Source organism: Hippocampus zosterae, chromosome 4 (genome assembly GCF_025434085.1).
Source record: "Hippocampus zosterae strain Florida chromosome 4, ASM2543408v3, whole genome shotgun sequence".
Classification (NCBI taxonomy): Eukaryota; Metazoa; Chordata; class Actinopteri; order Syngnathiformes; family Syngnathidae; genus Hippocampus; species Hippocampus zosterae.
This window is the reverse complement of record NC_067454.1, coordinates 3,340,515-3,362,329: the sequence shown is the minus strand read 5'-3', so window position 1 is coordinate 3,362,329 and position 21,815 is coordinate 3,340,515. Positions and strand designations below refer to the sequence as shown.

The 21,815-nt window shown below is 44.3% G+C and overlaps 2 protein-coding genes across 2 annotated transcripts; one reads left to right on the top strand and one right to left on the bottom strand.

Annotated features, from left to right (window-relative positions):
- Window positions 1-8,596: 8,596 nt before the first annotated feature.
- nae1 (nedd8 activating enzyme E1 subunit 1) lies at window positions 8,597-14,246 on the bottom strand. The gene is made up of 19 exons (XM_052064075.1): window positions 14,218-14,246; window positions 14,125-14,134; window positions 13,904-13,996; window positions 13,703-13,774; window positions 13,417-13,496; window positions 13,029-13,138; window positions 12,714-12,823; window positions 12,563-12,625; window positions 12,419-12,482; window positions 12,233-12,324; window positions 12,068-12,127; window positions 11,839-11,972; window positions 10,914-10,989; window positions 10,756-10,795; window positions 10,480-10,566; window positions 10,008-10,100; window positions 9,819-9,933; window positions 9,689-9,738; window positions 8,597-9,613 (listed from the first exon to the last, which is right to left on the bottom strand). Exons 1-19 carry the CDS (start codon window positions 14,244-14,246, stop codon window positions 9,504-9,506), a joined length of 1,488 nt encoding a protein of 495 aa, XP_051920035.1. The 3' UTR covers window positions 8,597-9,503.
- A 1,064-nt stretch (window positions 14,247-15,310) lies between these two features.
- Window positions 15,311-21,508, top strand: ca7 (carbonic anhydrase VII). The gene is given in 8 exon segments (XM_052062566.1): window positions 15,311-15,588; window positions 16,195-16,392; window positions 17,881-17,999; window positions 18,232-18,303; window positions 18,305-18,331; window positions 19,233-19,295; window positions 19,377-19,532; window positions 20,604-21,508. Coding segments are annotated over 8 exon segments (792 nt in total). The 5' UTR covers window positions 15,311-15,551; the 3' UTR covers window positions 20,724-21,508.
- Window positions 21,509-21,815: the final 307 nt, after the last annotated feature.

Here is a 21,815-nt window from a genome sequence, read left to right as displayed (position 1 = left end):
CTGATTTGTCAGCGTAGAATGACTCACTAAACGCAGGCCAGAATTGTTCATGCGAAACCGGCAAAAACGTCAACGTCACGACCACTTTGGCAGATAAAGTTCATTACCTAACGAACCGGAATATTGTTTCATATCAGCCGCCGAGTGTTCTCTGTGTGCTTGTTTTTTGTCATGCCAACATGCGTTGGAGGACTCTAAAGTGCCTTGACAGATCAGCATCTCAGCTTTTCTGGTCGTGCCGTCGTGTCGACATTTTTGAGGAGAAAGAAACGGACAACATTACTTTCATTAACTCATTCACTCCCAAAGACGTTTTTAAACGTCTTTTCAGACTTGGTCCGGAATTGGCTGGTCCTGAATGAGTTAAAATGGTGCGTGGTTGGAACAAATCAGGAAATTTGAGATTATCAAAGAAAATGGGTGGAGAGGGGCAAGGGGCTTTTTAATATAAGTTTAGGTCAAGATCAAACTAAGACGGACATTCTGGGTTTCATTGAGAGAGAAATTGAAACCAAATTGTTGTCGCGTTGTTGCGCTAGCATCCTTTTGTGTGTGTGTGTGTGTGCGTTTTGTAATTGTGCTGAGATCTGTGGGTAGCAATGTCTCCAAGGAATAAAAATTGACGTGACGGCAGGAAACGAAATAACTGAAAGTGGAGATGAGAGACAAGTGGGGAGGGGGGCGCTCATTGTGTCAGGGCAACGAGGACTTCAAACCCGACTCCTCCCTCCGATGCGCTGGGCGAGTGCCGGGACCTCCTTCTGTTGCTTAACCCCCTGCATGCCTCATTAAACCCCTTAACTTTGTCACAGATTCATAGCAAAACACACACACACATGCAAATACACAAAATGAAATGCAAAGGCATACAATCCCCCCCTCCCCAAATGACGCCCCAGGCCCCGGGATTGCCATATGTCCACCTAACAGGGACTGGCAGCTCCTTGCTGCTTTGTACTCTTCGCTTACGGTTCAAACATGCGAGTGGCCCACCCCCCACCCCCAGACTTTTGTAAGCGCTTTGGTGATTGCTTTGGAAAATGTAGAGCAGAGCGCACTCTCTGATGCAACATGGTGTCGACACCAAAAGCGTGTTGCCGGCTCGGTCTTTTATCTATTTTTCAAAGATGTCCATGGATTATTTGGAATATTTCACCCACAATATTTTGGTGTGGGGGGGGGGGAGCTATTGCCCTTCAGTGGCAAAGGTTACACATTTTTACAGAGTGGGGGAAAAAAAAAGGTAATGATTCGACAAAGCAGTTTTCGATCATCGAGGTCATGACAACCATTGACAAGATGTTGTCATCGTATGTTCGAAGTCTTTTTTTTGGAAGGAAGAGCTTTACAAATAAAAACGTCTGGCGCCTATTCTGCGTTTTCCGCGCAGTCGCAGCTCCTCGTGTGGAAAGGAAAAGACAAACAACCGAACTAATAAACATTTTGGATTAGACTGTAAATTTTGAAGGATAAACAGAACATTTGGCCGCTCTCATCCGCCAAGATGGCCCCCGTCGGTCTTCTTAGCGAGACCTAATACGGGGGGGGGGGGGGGGGGGTAGGATAAGCTGAATGACTCAGCACTGGGAGGTGGCTGAGACTGCACGTTATGAATTTGCGATACTGCGCCGTCAGGCAAAGCGGGTCAAGGCTCCATCACTCCAAACTCCCCGTGACACGACAGAGGCAAAGAAAGAGAAAGCGCTTCCCTCTGCAGCAAATAAAAAAAGGCCAACTCAGCTGATGATGCTCAGTGGAAATCGGAGAGGAAGCGTGAGAGGGCTGGAGGGATGCCCCGATGTTGTGCTCGGTCGGGCACGTGTGGATGAACTGAATCCTCCCGCAAAGCTTCCCAATAAACGTCGTTCCAAAGCATAACACAGCCTTATCCTTCAAAATTTTGCTGCGCAGTTGCGGTACCTGCTGACTTTGCGGTGACCCCCCCCCCCCACCCCTCCTGCACGGAAGCTTCGGAAGATTGTGCACATGCAAAGCATACGTTCGTGTTACCCTTTGACATTATAGGTCGACCTTATTGTAAAAATGCCCAAGTGCTCTCGGTGATTTAACCCCCCCCCCCAAATTTTTTGATTTTTAACACACTATTTTCATCTGTATACACAACAGTGGAAGAGACAGGGAATGGAGCTGGCAAATTTAAAATTGATATATGGATTTTTAAAAAATTTAAAAATTCTAGTCCTATATCGGGGCGGCCCGGTAGTCCAGTGGTTAGCACTGTTTGCTTCACAGTGCAGAGGTACCGGGTTCGATTCCAGCTCCGGCCTCCCTGTGTGGAGTTTGCATGTTCTCCCCGGGCCTGCGTGGGTTTTCTCCGGGTGCTCCGGTTTCCTCCCACATTCCAAAGACATGCGTGGCAGGCTGATTGAACACTCTAAATTGTCCCTAGGTGTGAGTGTTCGTCTCTGTGTGCCCTGCGATTGGCTGGCAACCGATTCAGGGTGTCCCCCGCCTACTGCCCGAAGACAGCTGGGGTAGGCTCCAGCACCCCCCGCAACCGTAGTGAGGATCAAGCAGTTTGGAAGATGAACGAATGAATGAATAGTCCTATATCATGAAGAGCAAACATCTGCCAGTAACAGCCTACCCCATAAAACACAGGTGTCAAAGTCAAGGCCCGGGGGCCAGATATGGCCCACTACCTCATTTTATATGGCCCCGTGAAAGCAAATCAATCATGTCAACTTCCATGATGCTTGCTAAAATCGGAACCGATATTTCAAATTGTCATATGTAATCTATAATAACGGCGAGTGAATAAACCATAATTCTTGATTGCGCTTTTAAAATGAGTTATTCATTCATTTCTTTGTGCGCTGTATATGTAATATGTGAAGGTGGTTAAACATTGATATGGTTTTGCAAAATTCACAGTCATAAGGGCACTCTCCCAAGGGAAACCATAACTACAATGTGGCCCGTGAGAAAAAAATGGGTTTGCCTACAGGTGCCACAAAAGCTTTTCCGCATGCATTTAGGCCCTCAAAAAGACGATTGAGTAATTGAAGAAAAAATAAATACAAAAATTCTTGGAAGGGCTTGTTTTAAATCATTCATTTTAATATCCTTTTAGAATGTTTGACATCCTCCATAAACTAAAAATGAGATCGCTAACTCATGAACAGATGAACAAACTGTGCTGCTTGCTTCTAGTTGTCTGGTGTTATAATGGAACGTGTCTCCGGTGCGTGACGCAAATGTCTCGGTCTGTGCGGCGAGAGGTGCCGGCGTCATTCCCGGCAGGAATCTGAAAAAATGCCGTCATCTGAACGGTGTCTATGCGGCTGATGTATCACACGCGGCGAGCGTGACAGACGCTCACCTTAGGGGTGACGTTTGCCGACTCCTGTCGTAACATTGCGTAATACAAACAGCGGAATCGAATACTTTGTCACGCTCGAGTCTGCGAGCTCTCGTTTGCGTGATCGTGTACACTTCCGAGGGTCTCCACTTAGAGAGGTTGTGCGCCCACAACAGAGAGACCTCGTGTCACTTATCTGAGGAATTCACCCTGAGCGTCTCCTCTTCATAAACATTCCCATGTGGAGCTCATCACTCTCTGTGTCTCTCAAACACACGCACGCCTTCTCTGGTTGGACTGCCACCGCAACCGTAAGGGGGCGGGGCGGGGAAGGGCGATCGTTGAGATCCATCAATGCAATTCATCCACAGTTCCCCAAGATGACACCTGGAACTTCCTTAAGCTCGGCTCACATTGCGGACATAGTTGTCCGTTTTGATGTTTTCAATGCCGTGGCTCCAGCGGGCAGACAGGTGGTCTTCATTAATGCGCCTCTTGAAAAATGAGACGAGACAAAAGAAAACACAAGAGCCACTTGAGTCTGCGTTGTCCATGTTAAAGTGCCACAGTCGCCATGAAAAGGAGATGTGCAGACGTTATTTATGGGCATACCAAGCTAGATACCCCCCCCCCCCCACACCCACACACACAATCTGATCTGCTGAAGTACGTACACAAATGAAAATGCTACGGTAGAGTGTGTTTCAAGCAGGCCGGCTGAATTCCCAGCGCCTGGATCTTACTGATCTCGGTGACGAGACAAATGCCAGAGAGGGGCGACAGAGATAAGAATGGCACCCGGGGAATGCTAGTAAATCATTCCGTACCAAAGCGAGCGCATGCTCACGTTCAGCAGTACTTCAGGAATGTTAGCATGCTAATGCTAATGAAAGAATGTGTTGATATCAAACAAAGGGCAGCAGCGTTTAGCAGGAAATGGTACAAAAAACAAACAACCCCCCCCCCAAATAATAATAAATAAAATAGTGTAGTCTATGTTCTCCCTGGGCCTGCGTGGGTTTTCTACGGGTGCTCCGGTTTCCTCCCACATTCCAAAAACATGCGTGGCAGGCTGATTGAACACTCTAAATTGTCCCTAGGTGTGAGTGTGAGTGCGAATGGTTGTTCGTCTCTGTGTGCCCTGCGATTGGCTGGCAACCGGTTCAGGGTGTCCCCCACCTACTGCCCGGAGACGGCTGGGATAGGCTCCAGCACCCCCTGCGACCCTAGTGAGGATCAAGCGGTACGGAAGATGAATGAATGAATGAATGAATGAATGAATGAATGTTTGAACCAGACATTCTCAGCACAGATGACTGTGCCTACAAACACCAACGCCGCTGCTGTGGCACAATAGCGGGCATGTTGGTTGTCTTTTTCTTGCGGGAAATACAGAGCAAAGACTCCATATTTTAAGTGTTCGGGCTAATCCTCAGTAAGCTGGTAAAAGAATTCCAGTGGCGCCATTAAAAGAAGGAGAGCGTTTGAAATCTATTACGGCGGTGTGAATGTTTTTGAAACGGTATGTGCAGCCATTTATCAAGCTAATGTGGCTTTGTTTATGTCCCCCGAGAGTGTACAGTGGGAACATGTGAATGATGGTTTGTGTGCCGGTTTGTGTGAGTTTCGGGGCTGAGTGTAATGCAATACGATGTGTCGATTTCTGACCCCATCTGGACAGACTGACTTTTTGAGCAGCGAGTTGAACATGAATCCAGATGACCAGTTGTAGGTTATGTTGACATTGCCGTTAGTGCGTCTGTCTGGTTTACACTAATGCTAGATTTTTTTTCTCTCTCCCCCCCCCCCCCCCCCCCAAGGGATTTAGTGGGGAGGGTTGGCGAGGCTAGAGGGTGAAAGCTTTACGGTTTTAGAGTGCACGCTTCGGGAGGTTGACTAACTTTTCACTCACGTCAGCCTCATTTATTTTCTCCGAAAAACATGCAAGTCAATGCTTTCATGTCTACGAGACACGGATTTGTTGTCGTACTGACATGCTGAGTGGTTCTCTGTGCCCACTCAAAGTTTTTGTTGAGAGGTATTTCTTCGAGCCGTCTACTTAGAACGTATATCTGGGATGTCAACCAGTCCAGTTAGAAAGCAATAACAACGGCGAAGCACTTTCCTGAGTGGGACAACCTAGCCAGATACAGAGTTCAAAATATTTTTTTTGTAAGCCTTTCAGGGACAGTGGTTGCTACAATGGACAGTTTATCATGTTATCAGGTTACAAGGTGCATGAAAGGGTTGATGAAAGAGACTCAACATGACCAAAAAAAAAAAAAAGCAATGTAGTGGATGAGACCACCAACCAGGATAATCCTGCAAACCGGAGATTTGGTGGAGTACCCGAACTGTCCTGTGTGAGGCAATAAGAGCATAGAAGTAATAGGGTTGACACTGCCTCTCGCCCAAAGTCAAGTCAAGTCAACAGTATTTCTAGAGCACTTTCAAACAGCCATCGCTGCATACAGAGTGCTGTACATGGAGCAATTTAACATGCACAATAAATAGTAAGACGAATCGGTAATAAAGGCGGTAGAAAGCACCAAGCAGTAAAATCAAGAACAAATCTAAGTCAAGTCAAGTCAAACAGTATTTATAGAGCACTTTCAAACAGCCATCGCTGCATACAAAGTGCTGTACATGGAGCAATTTAACATGCACAATAAACAGTAAGACAAATCGCTAATAAAGGCGGTAGAAAGCACCAAACAGTAAAATCAAGAACAAATCTAAGTCATGCTGAGTCGAATGCCAAAGAATTACAAGTGAGTTTCTTGTATTCATTGACTTGTATTCTCGTACAAGTCAAACAGGATGGGCTCCAGCGAGGGATAGCGGTAAAGAAAATGGATGGATGACAGGCCAGTGGAAAGTCAGACAGCCTTTAGCCGGTTGCAAACTATTCTCATTGTCACTTCTACTGTGGGCCCCTATCAAGAAGGAACAGTCGAAAACAGTGGCAGACGCGGTTCCTCCTCAAACATTCAGAAAGAACATTCATTCATTCATTCATTCATCTTCCGAGCCGCTTGATCCTCACTAGGGTCGCGGGGGATGCTGGAGCCTATCCCAGCTGTCTCCGGGCAGTAGGCGGGGGACACCCTGAATCGGTTGCCAGCCAATCGCAGGGCACACAGAGACGAACAACCATCCACGCTCACACTCACACCTAGGGACAATTTAGAGCGTTCAATCAGCCTGCCATGCATGTTTTTGGAATGTGGGAGGAAACCGGCGCACCCGGAGAAAACCCACGCAGGAGAACATGCAAACTCCACACAGGGAGGCCGGAGCTGGAATCGAACCCGGTACCTCTGCACTGTGAAGCCGACGTGCTAACCACTGGACTGCACTAAACTGTTTCACACTACAAAATAGATATTGTTCACAAGTGAACTGTATCCAATTTGACGTGACGTGACGTGACTGTTTTTGCCAATCGTGTAGGTATCTTGTGTTTCGACAGTACTGTGTACATGTACACCGATCGGAAGTAAATAATAAAAGTTCCCCAAAAAAAAGTAGGGTGAAATATCGCATTGCTTATTGTAGATATGCTGTAAAAGTCTACACCCTCGAGATGTTATCACTGCATTCGCCTAGTATTGATTTTGGAGGCAAGAAAATCAGGAAAGACCACCCCCCCCCCCTCTCCTACACACACACCTCCTCCACTGCTTCTCATTCAGAACGGGATATTGATTGAGTGATCGAACTCCTGATACTGAAACGTCAATTTTTTTTTTCCCCAACCATGTCCACCTTGGATCATGAGATGTTTGTGGGCTGCGTGAGCTGATTAACAAATGCATCTGGAAAGCATCTACGCATTAAGGTGGACGAGGCGGGCCTGCCACGAGAGACTTGTCGACGTTGCATTGTTGTAAATTGTCTCGGAAATGTCACACAGAGACCGGCCGCTAATGTACTGCTGCTGCACTTAGGCTTGAAAAATTCCACTCGCGCAACATTGAAGCGAAATCACACCGACGCACTCGAGCATAATGTCGAATGAAGGAATTTAGAGTCATTTCAATGAGCTGCATCCTTCGTTTTCATCTCGGTATTTCGTTTGCGCTTTCACATTCCATTGTCGCAGCCCCATCTGTTTTGGAGGAAGAATGGAGAGGCCCTGGGCCCGACCCCTGAGAGGTTTAAAGTATGCCGCCCTCCTGCAGTCTCCCAGCAAACATTGAACACTTTGCTGCGCTTTGGCAGGCTGCTTTCCATTCAGCCCGGGCCTCACGAGGAGCCGAGGGCTCAACTACGGACCTCGTTTGGATCACGGCAACGCAAACGGCTGAAAGTAACACAGATGAGCCATCGGTAAACTCGTTTTTAAAATCGTCCACCTTTCGTCCTCCTCAAGCTACAGAGAAAAGGGGGACCACCTTGATGGCACCATTACCCCTTCTTGCTGACTCATCTTGTTCCCGCCCACCTTTCCTTTGCTTTTATTGCTTGGGAGCTTCCAGGGAGAATCATCGCCGGCTGATTTAGATTGATTTTAAAAGCATGAACCGCCCCTCCCCCAAGCGCAAACAGGCACCCACTCGCTCCTCCCGCTGCTTGAAGAGAACACGGTTGCAAGTTCACCCTAAATTTTAAATCAGATGCAAGAAAGGACGCCGTGCTCATAAAAATATACAAAAAGCCACAACCGTTGAAGCCAAAACTTAAAAGACGCAATAAGCCACCTCAGTTATATTTAACTGCATTAACATCCGAGTAACTACAAAGTGGCCACAACCAAAATGAATTTGACCCCCCCCCCCGCTCTAACTTGTATGTAGAGTAAGTATTCAGTGGGAACTTTAGCTTGTTTGCAATTCATCTTTTTGCAGACTTGTATTATATATAATTTACAATGAATTCAACACTTCAAGCAGATTCAGCGTCAACATTTCCGAGCCTCCCTTCCATGCTGTCCTCTTTGGGTTTACTTTTTTTCTTTTTGCTGCCGAACATGCATCTACTGATCGCTAAATTATGTGCAAAAAGATGACCTCGCCTCCTTCCAGTTAATCTGGCAGAGAAAATTGCCAATAACCTTAGCTAAATGCATATTTGAATAACAAATAAATAAATACATAAAAAGGAAGCGCACGTCTAAATATAGCAGCTAGACATAACAAACGGTCACCTGTGTTGAGTAGAACTAGAACAACCACAGTGAGGGGAAAAAAAGGGAAGTTACATCAAAATATCTCAAGTCCAAATAATGATCTTGTATGTTTGGCAAAATAACGTGACACTCCGGAGGCCATATAGTGACACATCAATGTTTTTATTGTGGTCCGACATGAGTAATTCTGATCTTTGAATGGCGGCTAATATTCGCCTGTACTTTTGTTGCAGCTTGCTCACAACACTTGACACATTCTTTTTTTTTTCCAAGGACATGATACCGCACGGTAAGTAACCGTTTCCATTTTGCTCGTAGATTACTCACATATCTTACAATAAGCCATCCGGGACTGAAAATTACTATGTGTCCATTTCGAAAACTTGAGTTCAATTATGACTCAATGACATCAAAGAAATGGGCGGAGCGTTAAAAGAATAACTATTGAATTTTTTGCTGCCAAAGTCTGCGGAAACAAGACCAACCTCTCAGTGACCTTTATAAAAGAGAAGCAAATCACATGTACTTCTATGGCGGTGCTGTTGGGATCAAAGAGCTGCGTAAGTGTACCTAATGAAGTGTCCATTGAGTCTGAACCGAATGTGAAGCTGTGAATGGAAGTGTGCCACCTACTGTTGAAAATCAGGACAGCAGGATCAACTCTGACATGCTTTGATTGCACAGGAACACATAATAACCGAGCATACTTTGAAGCAATAGTTCACCCCCAAACAAATGAATGAGGATAATATTGGGGAGAAAAAAAACAAGCAAAGTTTAACGGCTCTAAATTCTTTTGGGGGAAAAAAAAAGTCCTCCTGTATCAGCCAGCAGACAATAGTATAATATCGAATCAAACTGTTTAAATGTAATCTAATGTGTATAAGGGTTCGACATGTATCCTCTCTCCCGCTTCAAGAACTCGGCCAAATTGACGCTCAAGTGCACATAAGTCAAACAGAAAAATCATGCCGAAGAGCAGCGACCAAATCCAAATCCGCGGATGTCCAATCTCTGATGTGGTGAACGAGTTCAGAATGAGTACCTGTCTCACAGCTGTAAAGTAGCAGAGGTCTGTGACATTGCGTTGTAGATGAAGGTGTTGTTGAATGGCACAAACTGGTGGCTGATGATCTTGATGGCTTCTTGCGCGGCTGAACCTGAACAGACACAATAATCTTGAAAAACAAATAACAGCGGGATGTGCCGCACTTAGGGCCACCTTTAGATATTACCTCCCATGAATGCAGAAACTGTATGGGGCTCTGCTGCACCATATCGACAGCTAAAAAAAAAAAAAAAAAAAAAAGACCGTTAATGCCACTCACTCAATATATTGGATATGAAAAGGTAACAAGAACTTACAACTCGTGCACATAATCATCCTTGATGTTGACGTTGAGGTTGTACTCCTGCAGCAGGCTGGTGACACACAGCTTCAGCTTGCTGATGTCCTCTTCGACTTGATAGTTATACACTCCTAAAAAAAAAAACCCATGGCATTTAAAATTTGCCGCCAAGAGGAATCACTTCAAACTTGTTCCAGCACAGTACCAGGGTAGCGCGAGTGCTGCTGGTAGAAGCGGTCGACGGCTCGAAGCATGAGGTAGAAGACCATTTCGCTATCGGGATTGTCCATGCATGAGGCTGTGGAGAAATGCTAATCGTTGATATGTGACCATACGTGGATCAAATGAACCGAAAATGAGAGATGACATCAAGGACCACATAGCAATAACAAATCGGGTAAGTGTGAAATATAGGCCTGTTGACATAAATCTACAGGTGAACACACACACACACGTTAATTGTATCTTCTGCCATCTAGCGGAAGAGCATTGAATTGTTGTCTGTCACAATGCCTCGATGGCATAAATAGATGAACAAAGATGCATTATTTGTTCGATTTTTTTTCTAAATACTGTATATATTTTTTGAACCAATTGAGTGAAATTGGATCATTTTCCCACGATTTTCATGGCACGGAAGAGATTGGGAATCACAAGGAAGGGCGTCTCCAACTTACTGATTTCATCTCTGTTGACTGAGTCCACGTTGTACTCTGCTGCTAGAGATCGGCAGCGCACCACTCGTAAGAAGGACGCATTCTTGCCTAGACGGCAACATACACGGACGGACACAGGCGGGAAGAGTCAATCGGCTGATAAAAATCAGTTTGAAAAAAGAAATCAGCTGAACCACATTTCAACATTCAACTGCACGTTATTTGGACACGATATTTCGTCAATGAACTTTGATAACATGCTAAAAGCAAGATCTCAAAAGTGTGAGTGCCCCTTACAAAAGAGTTGGATGTCCTTTTCAGAGATACTTTCAGGTGCCTGTTAGGGGCAAAAAAAAATACATGGCATTTGTTTCTTTATGGTTTGTATGGTCTACTAAGAATTGTGCCTATGATTGTTTTTTTGGAAGTGTCGTGGTGTTTTGATGAAAGCGTACCATTCCAACAGACTGTACCAGACTATCAACGTATCTGCCAACCGACGCCGCATCCTGCAGAGCTTTTTCCCTGAAACTGTGAGGAAACATTCAATTTCAAATGTAGCACATATATTCATTCATTCATTCATCTTCCGAGCCGCTTGATCCTCACTAGGGTCGCGGGGGGTGCTGGAGCCTATCCCAGCTGTCTTCGGGCAGTATGCGGGGGACACCCAGAATCGGTTGCCAGCCCATCGTAGGGCACACAGAGACGAACAACCATTCACGCTCACAATCATTCCTAGGGACAATTTAGAGTATTCAATCAGCCTGTCCTGCATATTTTTGGAATGTGGGAGGAAACCGGAGTACCCGGAGAAAACCCACGCAGGCCTGAGGAGAACATGCAAACTCCACACAGGGAGGCTGGAGCTGGAATTGAACCCGGGACCTCTGCACTGTGAAGTCGACGTGCTAACCATTCCACTACATGGCCGCCTGTAGCACATATACATCCCATAAATTAAAAAAAAAGCTTAATGCTATGATTTTAGGATCAGCGGCATCATTTTTTTTCTGAAGATGCCAATTCCATTTTTTGGGGGGTTGTAGAATTTTTCTCCGATTGCATAACATGCTTTTTTTCCATGAAAACTAATGCAAATCTATCTTAAGGATAGACTTAATCTATCTTGAGAGTTCCTTTTGGGGTTCTTTTTTTGTAACTCTTTACTGTGAATGTCACTGGAGAGAGCCTCATTATGTTGTTGCAACACAGCAGGAGGAGCTAGAGTGCCAGGGTAAGGCTACCACATTTTTGCATTCACACAATAGCAGAGAGCAAAATAAAATGTGCTCTTTCTAAGGTATGATTTTGTGAAAGCATTGGGACGATCGCATGGCTTTACCATGACCGTAATTTATTTTCCTCACATTTCCTTACACATTCTGAAGGCTGATGAACTTCTGCGAGTCGGCGATCATATCTGGGATGGTCCCCCGCAGAGGTAGGCTGCCGCAGCCTTCATTGTGTACAAACTCTTTTACAGCTCGCAGCATCAGCCAAAAGGGCGGAGTCTGTCAACAGATAGCATTTGAATGAATTCTACCTGAAATGTTTGCACGTAAATATTTGAACAATTTAATGAAGCGCAAGAGGAAAAACAAACAACCTGTGACGTTATGTTGTTACATTGGTCATCGTTGAAGAGGTCTTGGATAACACTTGGCATCTGAAAAAACAAGTCGTTTTTCTGTTTTACTGTTCTGACAGAAAACTGCGCTAATGATGATTAATTTATTTAACGAGCGTAGTGTACAAGGGTAGTATGGAATACCTTGGTTGGATTTAAAGCAGTATTGACATTCTTGATGGCTTCCTCAAAGTTTTCTTCATACTCCAGGACACCATTCTCGTTCTTCAGGATCCCTGAATAAAAACACGTAACGACAACAAGTGATCACCTCCTTTCAGGGATGCGCCGCTGGGGGATTCAACCAAGTGAAAGACTCTGCACAAATACCTTCCCGAATAATCTGTCTGAAGGCTTCTTTCTCCTTGTAATTTCTGGGTGGCTGCAGGTCTTGCTAAAAAGTACAACGGGGTGCAACTTTTACACATCATTAACAAATACAAAGACCTGTGTTGTTCAAGAACTGTACTGTACCTCACGGAGCCATTTTTCAAGACATTTAGCAACGATGACTACCCAAGGTGTGTGACTGTGATCCTACGGAGCAAATGCAAACAAGACTATTAATTGAGCAAAAGAGAAAAAAAGAATAATAAATCATCCTACCATCCTACAAAATATGCACCTTTTTGTCCATCCGTTCAAGGTCATAGGTCTGAATGTGCTTCTTGAATTCAGCAAAGGGCTGGTCTATCCTCAGGTCCTCCAAAGCATTGTCGGGGTGTGATTCAATCACTATTGGGGGGGAAGCCGAGTGTGAAAAAAGGACAAAATCTTAAGCACGGGCCACAGTTCAAAAGAACTATGCTTACAGTGCAAGATGTCACTCATCTTATGTCATTATGTACTGAATTCATGTCCCTGAACAGCAATGTCACGCTTGGTTTAAAAGGTGAAAGGTCCATGTGCTCATCACGCATGTGCCTCAACAGCTACCAACCTGTGTGTTCTTGCACAGCAAGCCTCATGTAGCCAATGAGGCCGTACGTTTTACAAAGCAGGAACGGTACTGAGGCACTCCACAGAACAGAGCCAAGCCTCAGACTGGTGCTATTAATTTTCAGAAGATGGGAAAAAAAGGTTAACAAATGTTTATTTAGTCAAAAAGGATTTAACTCGCTCCACAGGTAAAAAATAACAATCAAACACAATGACTTTTTTTTTTTACGGCAATGCAGTGGCCTGCAACATCTTTCAAAGAGATGTATTCATTAAATGGACAACAACAAAAGGTCATAAATTCTATTTAGGGATCTTGCAAAATGTTCAATTAGCTTCATGTGCAGTAATTGTGACAGTGACTGGATAATGGTTACGATATTTCATACCTTTCAGGCAACTGCACACCAATAACAATGGTAAATCGATGGAAGAACTCTGGATTGTTTTCCAAGAGCATATCGGGATTCTGAATATGAAGGACAACAAAAGAGAAAAGCTGTTATTGAATTACAAAAAACAACAACATAACACAGTACTTATTATTATTATTTTTTTTTAAGTTGACATTTTCTCAAATCTTTCCTCATATTACTCAGGTTTGTGTTATGACCCGCTGTCCGTGTTCATATCTGCACACATGAATCACACTCAAAACAAACAAAAAACTCCAACCTCCTCAACAAAGTTGCCCGATACATCACTGTTGAGTTCTTGGAGAAGCTCTGTGGCAGCCTGTGCTCTGTTCTGCAACACAAACGCTCGCGTCTTTACCCACGGACATATTCACAGCATAAAAAAAAATATGGAGGGACTTAAATCAAATGATTCAACATCGAGGAATTTGTGTGTACACTTAGACACATAAGAATGTACCTTTCCAATGCTGTCGTGGGTCAGGAAAAAGCTGCAAAGCAAAATAAAATAGTGACAAGCAGAAAGTAGCACATCTTCATAAAACGATAAAAACTCAAATGCGTCTTACTTGTGTCCTACATCTTCACCAGAAACTGTGTGACCATCAACTATCGTGAACGCGCCAATACCTTAAGACATGCACATTACTCTCTTCATTTGAAAACAACCATATTTCTTACCGAGCTGAATCTTGAATACAAAAACATTTTACCAGGAAGCACAAGGTTTTTCAGTATTTCAGTCCCAGTTGCTGTAGCATTGATCAGGCAAACATGGGCATTCTCAAGAGCTTCTTGGCCATGGTCCCCCCACAATCTGTCAGCACACAACATATATTCATCCATCACAATTAGGTTTGGTATTGCGAGGAAGAAGAACCATCATGTCCTCTCTTGAAGACTGCGCACACTGCTCGCGGACGCCAATCACTGTATAATCCTAAAAAATATGTTTTGTCAGGACATCTTCTGTTGCTATAGTACTAGACCACACGTGGACCGCTGCTTGACGCCCGTGCACTACAGTGATTTGCAACTACCTGAGAAACATTTATGACAATACAGTTATAATTGTAGCATACTTGACCAACAAAGATGATTCTGATTCTGAAATACACTCCTGGTCCAAAAGCTGACATCTAAGCTAGTAGGAGAATGGAGACGGTTGTAGTCAGCACACGTTAAATACACATAAATGTATCAGGCTAACACGAAACGACATCAACTCAACCAAACGAATGTTTTGTTAGCCGAAGCTGCACGGAGCAAAGCGCCGAATGCTAGCGCCTTCATTTCCGCGCGGTCTCTTGTTTCAGGGTTCCTTTTTGAGGAAATTGAGATAACTTAAAAATAATATTACGACACATAGGACCTAATTCAAAGATGAATTACCTAAGTTGCCTGTCGTATTTCTGTTCTTTGGTTGCTTTAGTGGCTGCCATTGCATCTGTCACTGCTAGGTAAATGCAAATCTACTTTCTCAACGTCAGATTCGACACACACGCGCGCGCACACGCACGCACACGGAATGCGATTCATATTCGCATTTTCAGTACATTCAAACTAAACGTTAACCTGATTAAAAATAAGAATTGATCAAATACACTAAAATATTGATTCTAATTTAATAACATATGGTAGAACGTATTGATGGAAATACTCAGTCGCACTGCAGCAATTCTATTTGTAAACACCGAAACTGTAACATGGTGGACAGCAAGTCCGCCTCGCAGTTCGGAGGTGCAGCGTTCGTTTCCGGCCTCCCTGCGTAGAGTTTGCATGTTCTTCCCGTGCCCTGCGTGGCTTTTCTCTGGGTACGACCCCACAGAACATTGAATACAACAACAATAATAATAATAGTAATAATAATAATCGATGTGCATGTATTAAAATTCTCACTACATAGATGTTAACATCATAAAGGCTTTAATCGTCGGTCGATAGTGTTAATTTAGTGGGCGTGTAGGGGGCGTCTACAGGAGAAAACATGCCCCCCGCCCCCCTCCTGTCTGTCACAAAGTCTTTATCATAAGCTACAGCGACTCATCCTACTCCAGGTTGTGTGGACCCGATACCAAGATTCAAATCTCACACCCTGAAAGCACAAGATGCCGATCAATAGCTGGGGATACGGTAAAGAAAACGGTAAAACGCCAGAGTATCTCTTCTCTGCTTTCTTCCTGTAGAGCTGCTCGAGTTCATTGATGTTCATTCATGTAATGGAATTTGACTGGCGCACGTTATGTTGCTGATCGGTTCAGGTCAGGTTCAATAAGAGATTAGCCAACCACCAAGGGATGAACTGTGTCCTATTTTTTTCTGAATCTCTTGCACGTTTAGAGTAAATGGTTTCATTTATTTTATTTTCTTGTGTTGCTGATCATGACCCTTTGGGTAAACAAGTCTTTGTATTTGGAAAATGAACCAAAAATGTGCAGGCCTATTATTAATTCAAAAACAAAACAAGTAAATCGGGTGCTATTAGGCATTTAGAATATTTTGGACTTTGCCACGTAGCTAAACCCGAAAAAAAACACACGTATACAATTACATACAGTGAGTTAATTTAACATCTCTCTGAGCGTTGCTCGAGTCTGAGCTTTACCGTTGTCAATGTATAATGCTATGATAGCTCTCAGATTTGATCACACGACATCAAGGAGCAGGGACACCTAGTTTGTGCGGTGGAATAACACGATTATTCTAAACTGTATTGCTTTATTTGCTCGCTTGTACTTTATTTCAAAATAGGTCCATCGGTATGGCACAAAGATTTCCCCGTTGCCCAGGGAAACAGGCAGTCTCCCATCGAAATCATACCTAATCAGGCTTCATACGATCCCAGCCTGCAAGCCATCCTCCTCAACTATGATCACTGCTCCTCCATTAACATCTCCAACAACGGGCATTCCGTTGCGGTCGACTTTGATGACTCCGATGACCGTTCAGGTAAGAAAACAGACATGCTGATTTATTTACTCGGTTAATTTTTTACATGTACAATCTTGTTTTGATATGATTTCTTCACAGCCTTTATTGTAACAAATGGCCAACTCAAAAATTACGTCTTTTCGATTCTGCGCTTCACTTTGCCGGAGTCCTTTGACTCATCAAAGTGAGTCATCTAACCTTGACGGGAGTATTCAAGAAATTTGTGGAATCAAATGATTTTTCTGGGTGACAGTATTGTTTATCGTCAGAAATGAAAGAAAATATTGCAACCGATCATAAATTGTGATTGTATAGCTACACGGTTTGCGGTTGAAGGTACAGTCAGTACAATCAGTGATGACGTGAACAGTGTCTGTTTCGAGGAAAAGAAATATCACAAACTATAAGCTGGTCTCAATGAGGGTCATACTGCTGTTCGTGGGTGCGACCATGTGTACCACCCTAGCATTACCATCGATAACTGTAGAAATACTGTATGGGACCGTATGTCACGGGTGGTGTCCAAAATTGAGAAGTGACATAAATCCCTTCAACCAGCTGACTTTCTTTGTCGGGCGTGGATGAATTTGTTGTCAACGTACTATTTCAGCATGTTGTACATTATTGTTGAAAGCCACAGACCATCGACACTTGGCCCAGAGTGCTGCAATTATAATAAAAGAATGAGTTTAAAACATAAGCTAAGCTAAAGCAGATTTTTTTTTGTACTTCCGCTCTGAACCATCATATGGTAGCTCACTATTTCTTTGGGGGGCAGGAGGACGCTGTAAATTTGAAAGAAGAATAAAAAGAGAAGGCGGCCCGGTAGTCCAGTGGTTAGCACGTCGGCTTCACAGTGCAGAGGTACCGGGTTTGATTCCAGCTCCGGCCTCCCTGTGTGGAGTTTGCATATTCTCCCCGGGCCTGCGTGGGTTTTCTCCGGGTGCTCCGGTTTCCTTCCACATTCCAAAAATATGCCTGGCAGGCTGATTGAACACTCTAAATTGTCCCTAGGTGTGAGTGTGAGCGTGGATGGTTGTTTGTCTCTGTGTGCCCTGCGATTGGCTGGCAACCGATTCAGGGTGTCCCCCGCCTACTGCCCGGAGACAGCTGGGATAGGCTCCCGCGACCCTAGTGAGGATCAAGCGGCACGGAAGATGAATGAATGAATAAAAAGAGAAAGCATTTCAGCTCTGCCCAAAATTTAGCTGAAGATGATTGAATGTCAAATCTTCAATCCTGCTTTTTATGCCTACAGAAAGCGACGGCCATATGCACGAAATCTCCATTTATTAATGCCCATATTGGCCTTTTGACGGAAATAGAACATTTAACCCTGTGCAGTACCGGTACTCTTTGACCTTACGTCTGCATTTTGTTTTTTTTGTATCTAAATCTTTGGGTGGGGAGGAGAAACCATGAAAAACAAACGGGCTGTCACAACTCTCTACGCCTTGACAAAGCGTGAGCATCTGAAGAGTTGACATTGTGTTGACATCTCTGCAGTGATCCAGGGAGGCCCTCTCGACAACCCATACAGACTGAAGCAGTTTCACTTCCATTGGGGCGAAAAGGGCTGCCATGGCTCTGAGCACACGGTTGCAGGCCACAGCTACGCTTCGGAGGTCAGTTTTTCAGAACGGAATATTTACATGATGCAATGCCGTCAAGGTACAGATGAGAGGATCCTTCGTAGGCCACGAACAATTACACATGTGTAGGAATGTCTAACCAATCCTTTAACGGTCATCATAATCCGATCGAACAGCTGTCTTCCTCACTCTGATTTGCATTTTTCAAGATGATGGCAAGCTAAAATCTTAATCACGTCCCATTCTGTCGATGTACCTCTTCCAGCTTCATTTGGTTCACTGGAATGCAGTCAAGTACCAGACATTTGGGGAGGCGGCAGCAGCCCCCGATGGACTTACTGTCTGTCCTTGCTATCTTTTTAGAAGTAAGTTTTAGTAGAAAGTAAGTAAGTAAGAGTCACATTTATCATCTTCCGTACCGCTTGATCCTCACTAGGGTCGCGAGGGGTGCTGGAGCCCATCCCAGCCGTCTCCGGGCAGGAGGCGGGGGACACCCTGAATCGGTTGCCAGCCAATCGCAGGGCACACATAGACGAACAACCATTCGCACTCAGACTCACACCTAGGGACAATTTAGAGTGTTCAATCAGCCTGCCACGCATGTTTTTGGAATGTGGGAGGAAACCGGAGCACCCGGAGAAAACCCACGCAGGCCCGGGGAGAACATGCAAATTCCACACAGGGAGGCCGGAGCTGGAATCGAACCCGGTACCTCTGCACTGTGAAGCCGACGCGCTAACCACTGGACTACCGGGCCGCCTCGAGTCACATTTAAAATAAATAAATTTTAAAAATTGCTATTGCTTGTGTAATTGAACATACGGTATTCCAATGAAGATACTCACCTGTTTACCAATTGACCTTTGACCTGTAGAATGTTTTTTTTTTGGACCTTGTTGCAGGCATCCAATTCAAAATGAGAGACTGTTTGCCAAAAATGCAACAACAGTCATCAGGTTAAACATTAAATATTTTGTCTTTGTAGTTAACTTCATTGGGATTCAGGTTTGTACAATGGTAGATATATTTTTTGGGGGGGCGGGGGTTTGCCCTCTCACGCCACCAACATGGGTTTGAAATAAAACCATTTAAGATGCTACTGACGTGTTGATTTTCAGTTTCAATGCACTTGGCTTCACTAAAAAAAATATGCAAATGAGAGGCACTTTAGTTCCTCCGTTTCCTGGGGCCCAATTGTGACTATAAACATTCTTTTTGAAATACTTCCTGCAGATGAAAATATTTTTTGTGTTCCTATGTTGCAAGATTGGTGATGAACACAGATGGCTCCACAGGATAACAGACGCACTCTACATGGTCAAGTTTAAAGTGAGTTTGCTTGTTTCTGGCTCATTCTACTTCCAAAGTGTCAAAAGAAATACATTGCTCGGTTTTGTGTTGGCCACGTAGGGGAGTACCACGGATTTCAAAAGTTTCAACCCCAAGTGCCTCCTACCAAGCACCCTCCAGTACTGGACCTACCTTGGATCACTAACCACGCCCCCACTACACGAAAGCGTCATCTGGATCGTCTTGAAGGAGCCGATCACGGTCTCAGAAAGGCAGGTCTGTGAACCTTCGACCACACTATCGATTTACATCGACAGCAAGTAGTGACTGGAGCTCTGGAGTTTGCTTGTTCTCCCCGTGCCTGAGTGGCTTTTCTCCGGGTATTCCGGTTTCCTCCCACATTCCAAAAACATGCATAGCAGGTTAATGCAATACTCCAAATTGTCTCAAGGTGTCACAGTGAGTGCGAATGTTTCTCAATGTGTGCCCTGCGATTGGCTGGCAACCAATTCAGGGTGTCCCCCGCCTACTGCCTGAAGACAGCTGGGATAGGCTCTAGCACTCCCCGCAAGAAAAAAAGTGGCGGCCCGGTAGTCGAGTGGTTAGCACGTCGGCTTCACAGTGCAGAGGTACTGGGTTCGATTCCAGCTCCGGCCTCCCTGTGTGGAGTTTGCTTGTTCTCCCCGTGCCTAAGTGGCTTTTCTCCGGGTACTCCGGTTTCCTCCCACATTCTAAAAACATGCATAGCAGGTTAATGCAATACTCCAAATTGTCTCAAGGTGTCACTGTGAGTACGAATGTTTCTCAATGTGTGCCCTGCGATTGGCTGGCAACCAGTTCAGCGTGTACCCGATTGTGCAATCTTAAAAATCACCTTTTAACAGAAATAATGTGCACACGGTGGCTTTTACGTTGAAATGACAGCGACACAAACATGCTCATATTTTACCTGTAAGACCTCAGAGATTTGAGCATTTAGATGGGAGCCACTGTTGACTGTTGTTGTGAAATCTGCTTTGGCCCAATTTGGTTCCTCCGCAAACTACAATTCACCGGATCGGTCAGCTAAGATTTGAGGATTTACGAGGGCTTTTCCCTGCGGGTCTAGCCTAGCTAGACCTTGACGGTTTGCCAAGGTGCTATATTCGAACAGCAAAACATACTTCCTCTTATTGCTCTGACATAAGGTTAGCATTGGGCCGCTTTAGCAGCGAAAATAATCACAAAGTTCACAGGCGGCTGAGCAGCTCAGAGACTTGAATGAAACTTCTTGTTGAGGGAAACGATGCTCTTCGATTCATCGTAAAAAAAAAAGGCTTCTCAAACCATCTCAATTGTATTGCACAGCTTGGAAAATTCCGAATGCTTCTGGCCACTGGAGAGGAGGAAGACCAGAGGATGCAGATGGAAAACAACTACAGGACTCCGCAACCCCTGAGGAACAGGGAAGTGCGTTCATCCAATTAATGGAACGTCAAATCTTTGCAACGTAGCAAACATTTGGAGATGACACAGTGAATGCAATAACAGGAGCAGATTTATTTATTTTTTCCTGCAACTCAGGGAAACCTGTCATAGAAATTGCTTGAGTTGTTCTACCGCTCAGCTTTAATGCCAAAAGAAACACTTATTGTCGTGACTTTTAGGGACTTATTGCACAACAGAATTACTTGAAGTACTAGAAGCCCTGAAGAATTGAAAAGTAGGATTTAGACTCCAGTCATACAGCTACTGTCGAGCAAAAGGGAAGTCCAGAAAGCTACCAGTTCTTTTTAGGTGGTAAAATGTCTCCTTCCTGATGTCAAATGATGCTTTGTTGATCCAGCGTGTCGCTGCTGAATATCCAGTCCGTGTGCTCATAGATAATTTCCATTACAACAATCCCAACTGCAGCCGGATCTGGATTTGTGCTGTTTATCTCAAGTGCTCTGTTTGGCTATGACTGTCTAGTCTCTGGGCCTACTACCGTTCGCCAGGATCGACAATAATTTCATGTGTGTGTTTTTGGATCCTTCCTCACCACTCTAAAATGACTTGCTGCGTGTTTTCATTATACCTTGCATGAGTTGTTTCGCTTGGAATTTGCATGGCAATTAATCTGCATACTCCATCCGCAAAACATGTTATGTATGTATGTCATGCCACGCAGATGGCAATGTTATCGACGGTATTAGTCTTTACTTAGATGGGCAAATGCTTACAGTTGGCTGCAATCGAATAGTTTATAAATTTATTAAAGTACATGAGAAAAACGGGCCTCATAATTTATTTCATGAGTGGTCTGAAATCCTATGTAATATGTCATGTTTAGTGAAATAAAATGTTACCCCCTCTCCTTCAGAAACACTGACAACTGTGTGAAAACGAGTGTCAAAATCTGCCATTAGGTTTGCAACACTTGCACCTTGATCTACATTGTTTTAATTTTTTTAGAGGACAAGCAAATATTTAAACTCAAAAATTGCAGAACAGAGAAAGCCCCCAAGGCAGCATTCTAAGTAATTAGTAGCCAGATTGTTCCTGAATAAGGTCACGGGAGTTTGCAGGATGGGAATTGTG

Excerpts from the sequence above, each read along its gene's own strand:
- nae1 (XM_052064075.1), bottom strand. The coding sequence starts at position 14,246 with ATGGCCAAGAAGCTCTTGAGAATGCCCAT. Across the intron at positions 11,973-12,067 it reads GTAACAACATAACGTCACAG|ACTCCGCCCTTTTGGCTGAT; the intron begins GTTGTTTGTTTT and ends ATCTGTTGACAG. Across the intron at positions 10,567-10,755 it reads AAAGGACATCCAACTCTTTT|GCAAGAATGCGTCCTTCTTA; the intron begins GTAAGGGGCACT and ends GTTGCCGTCTAG.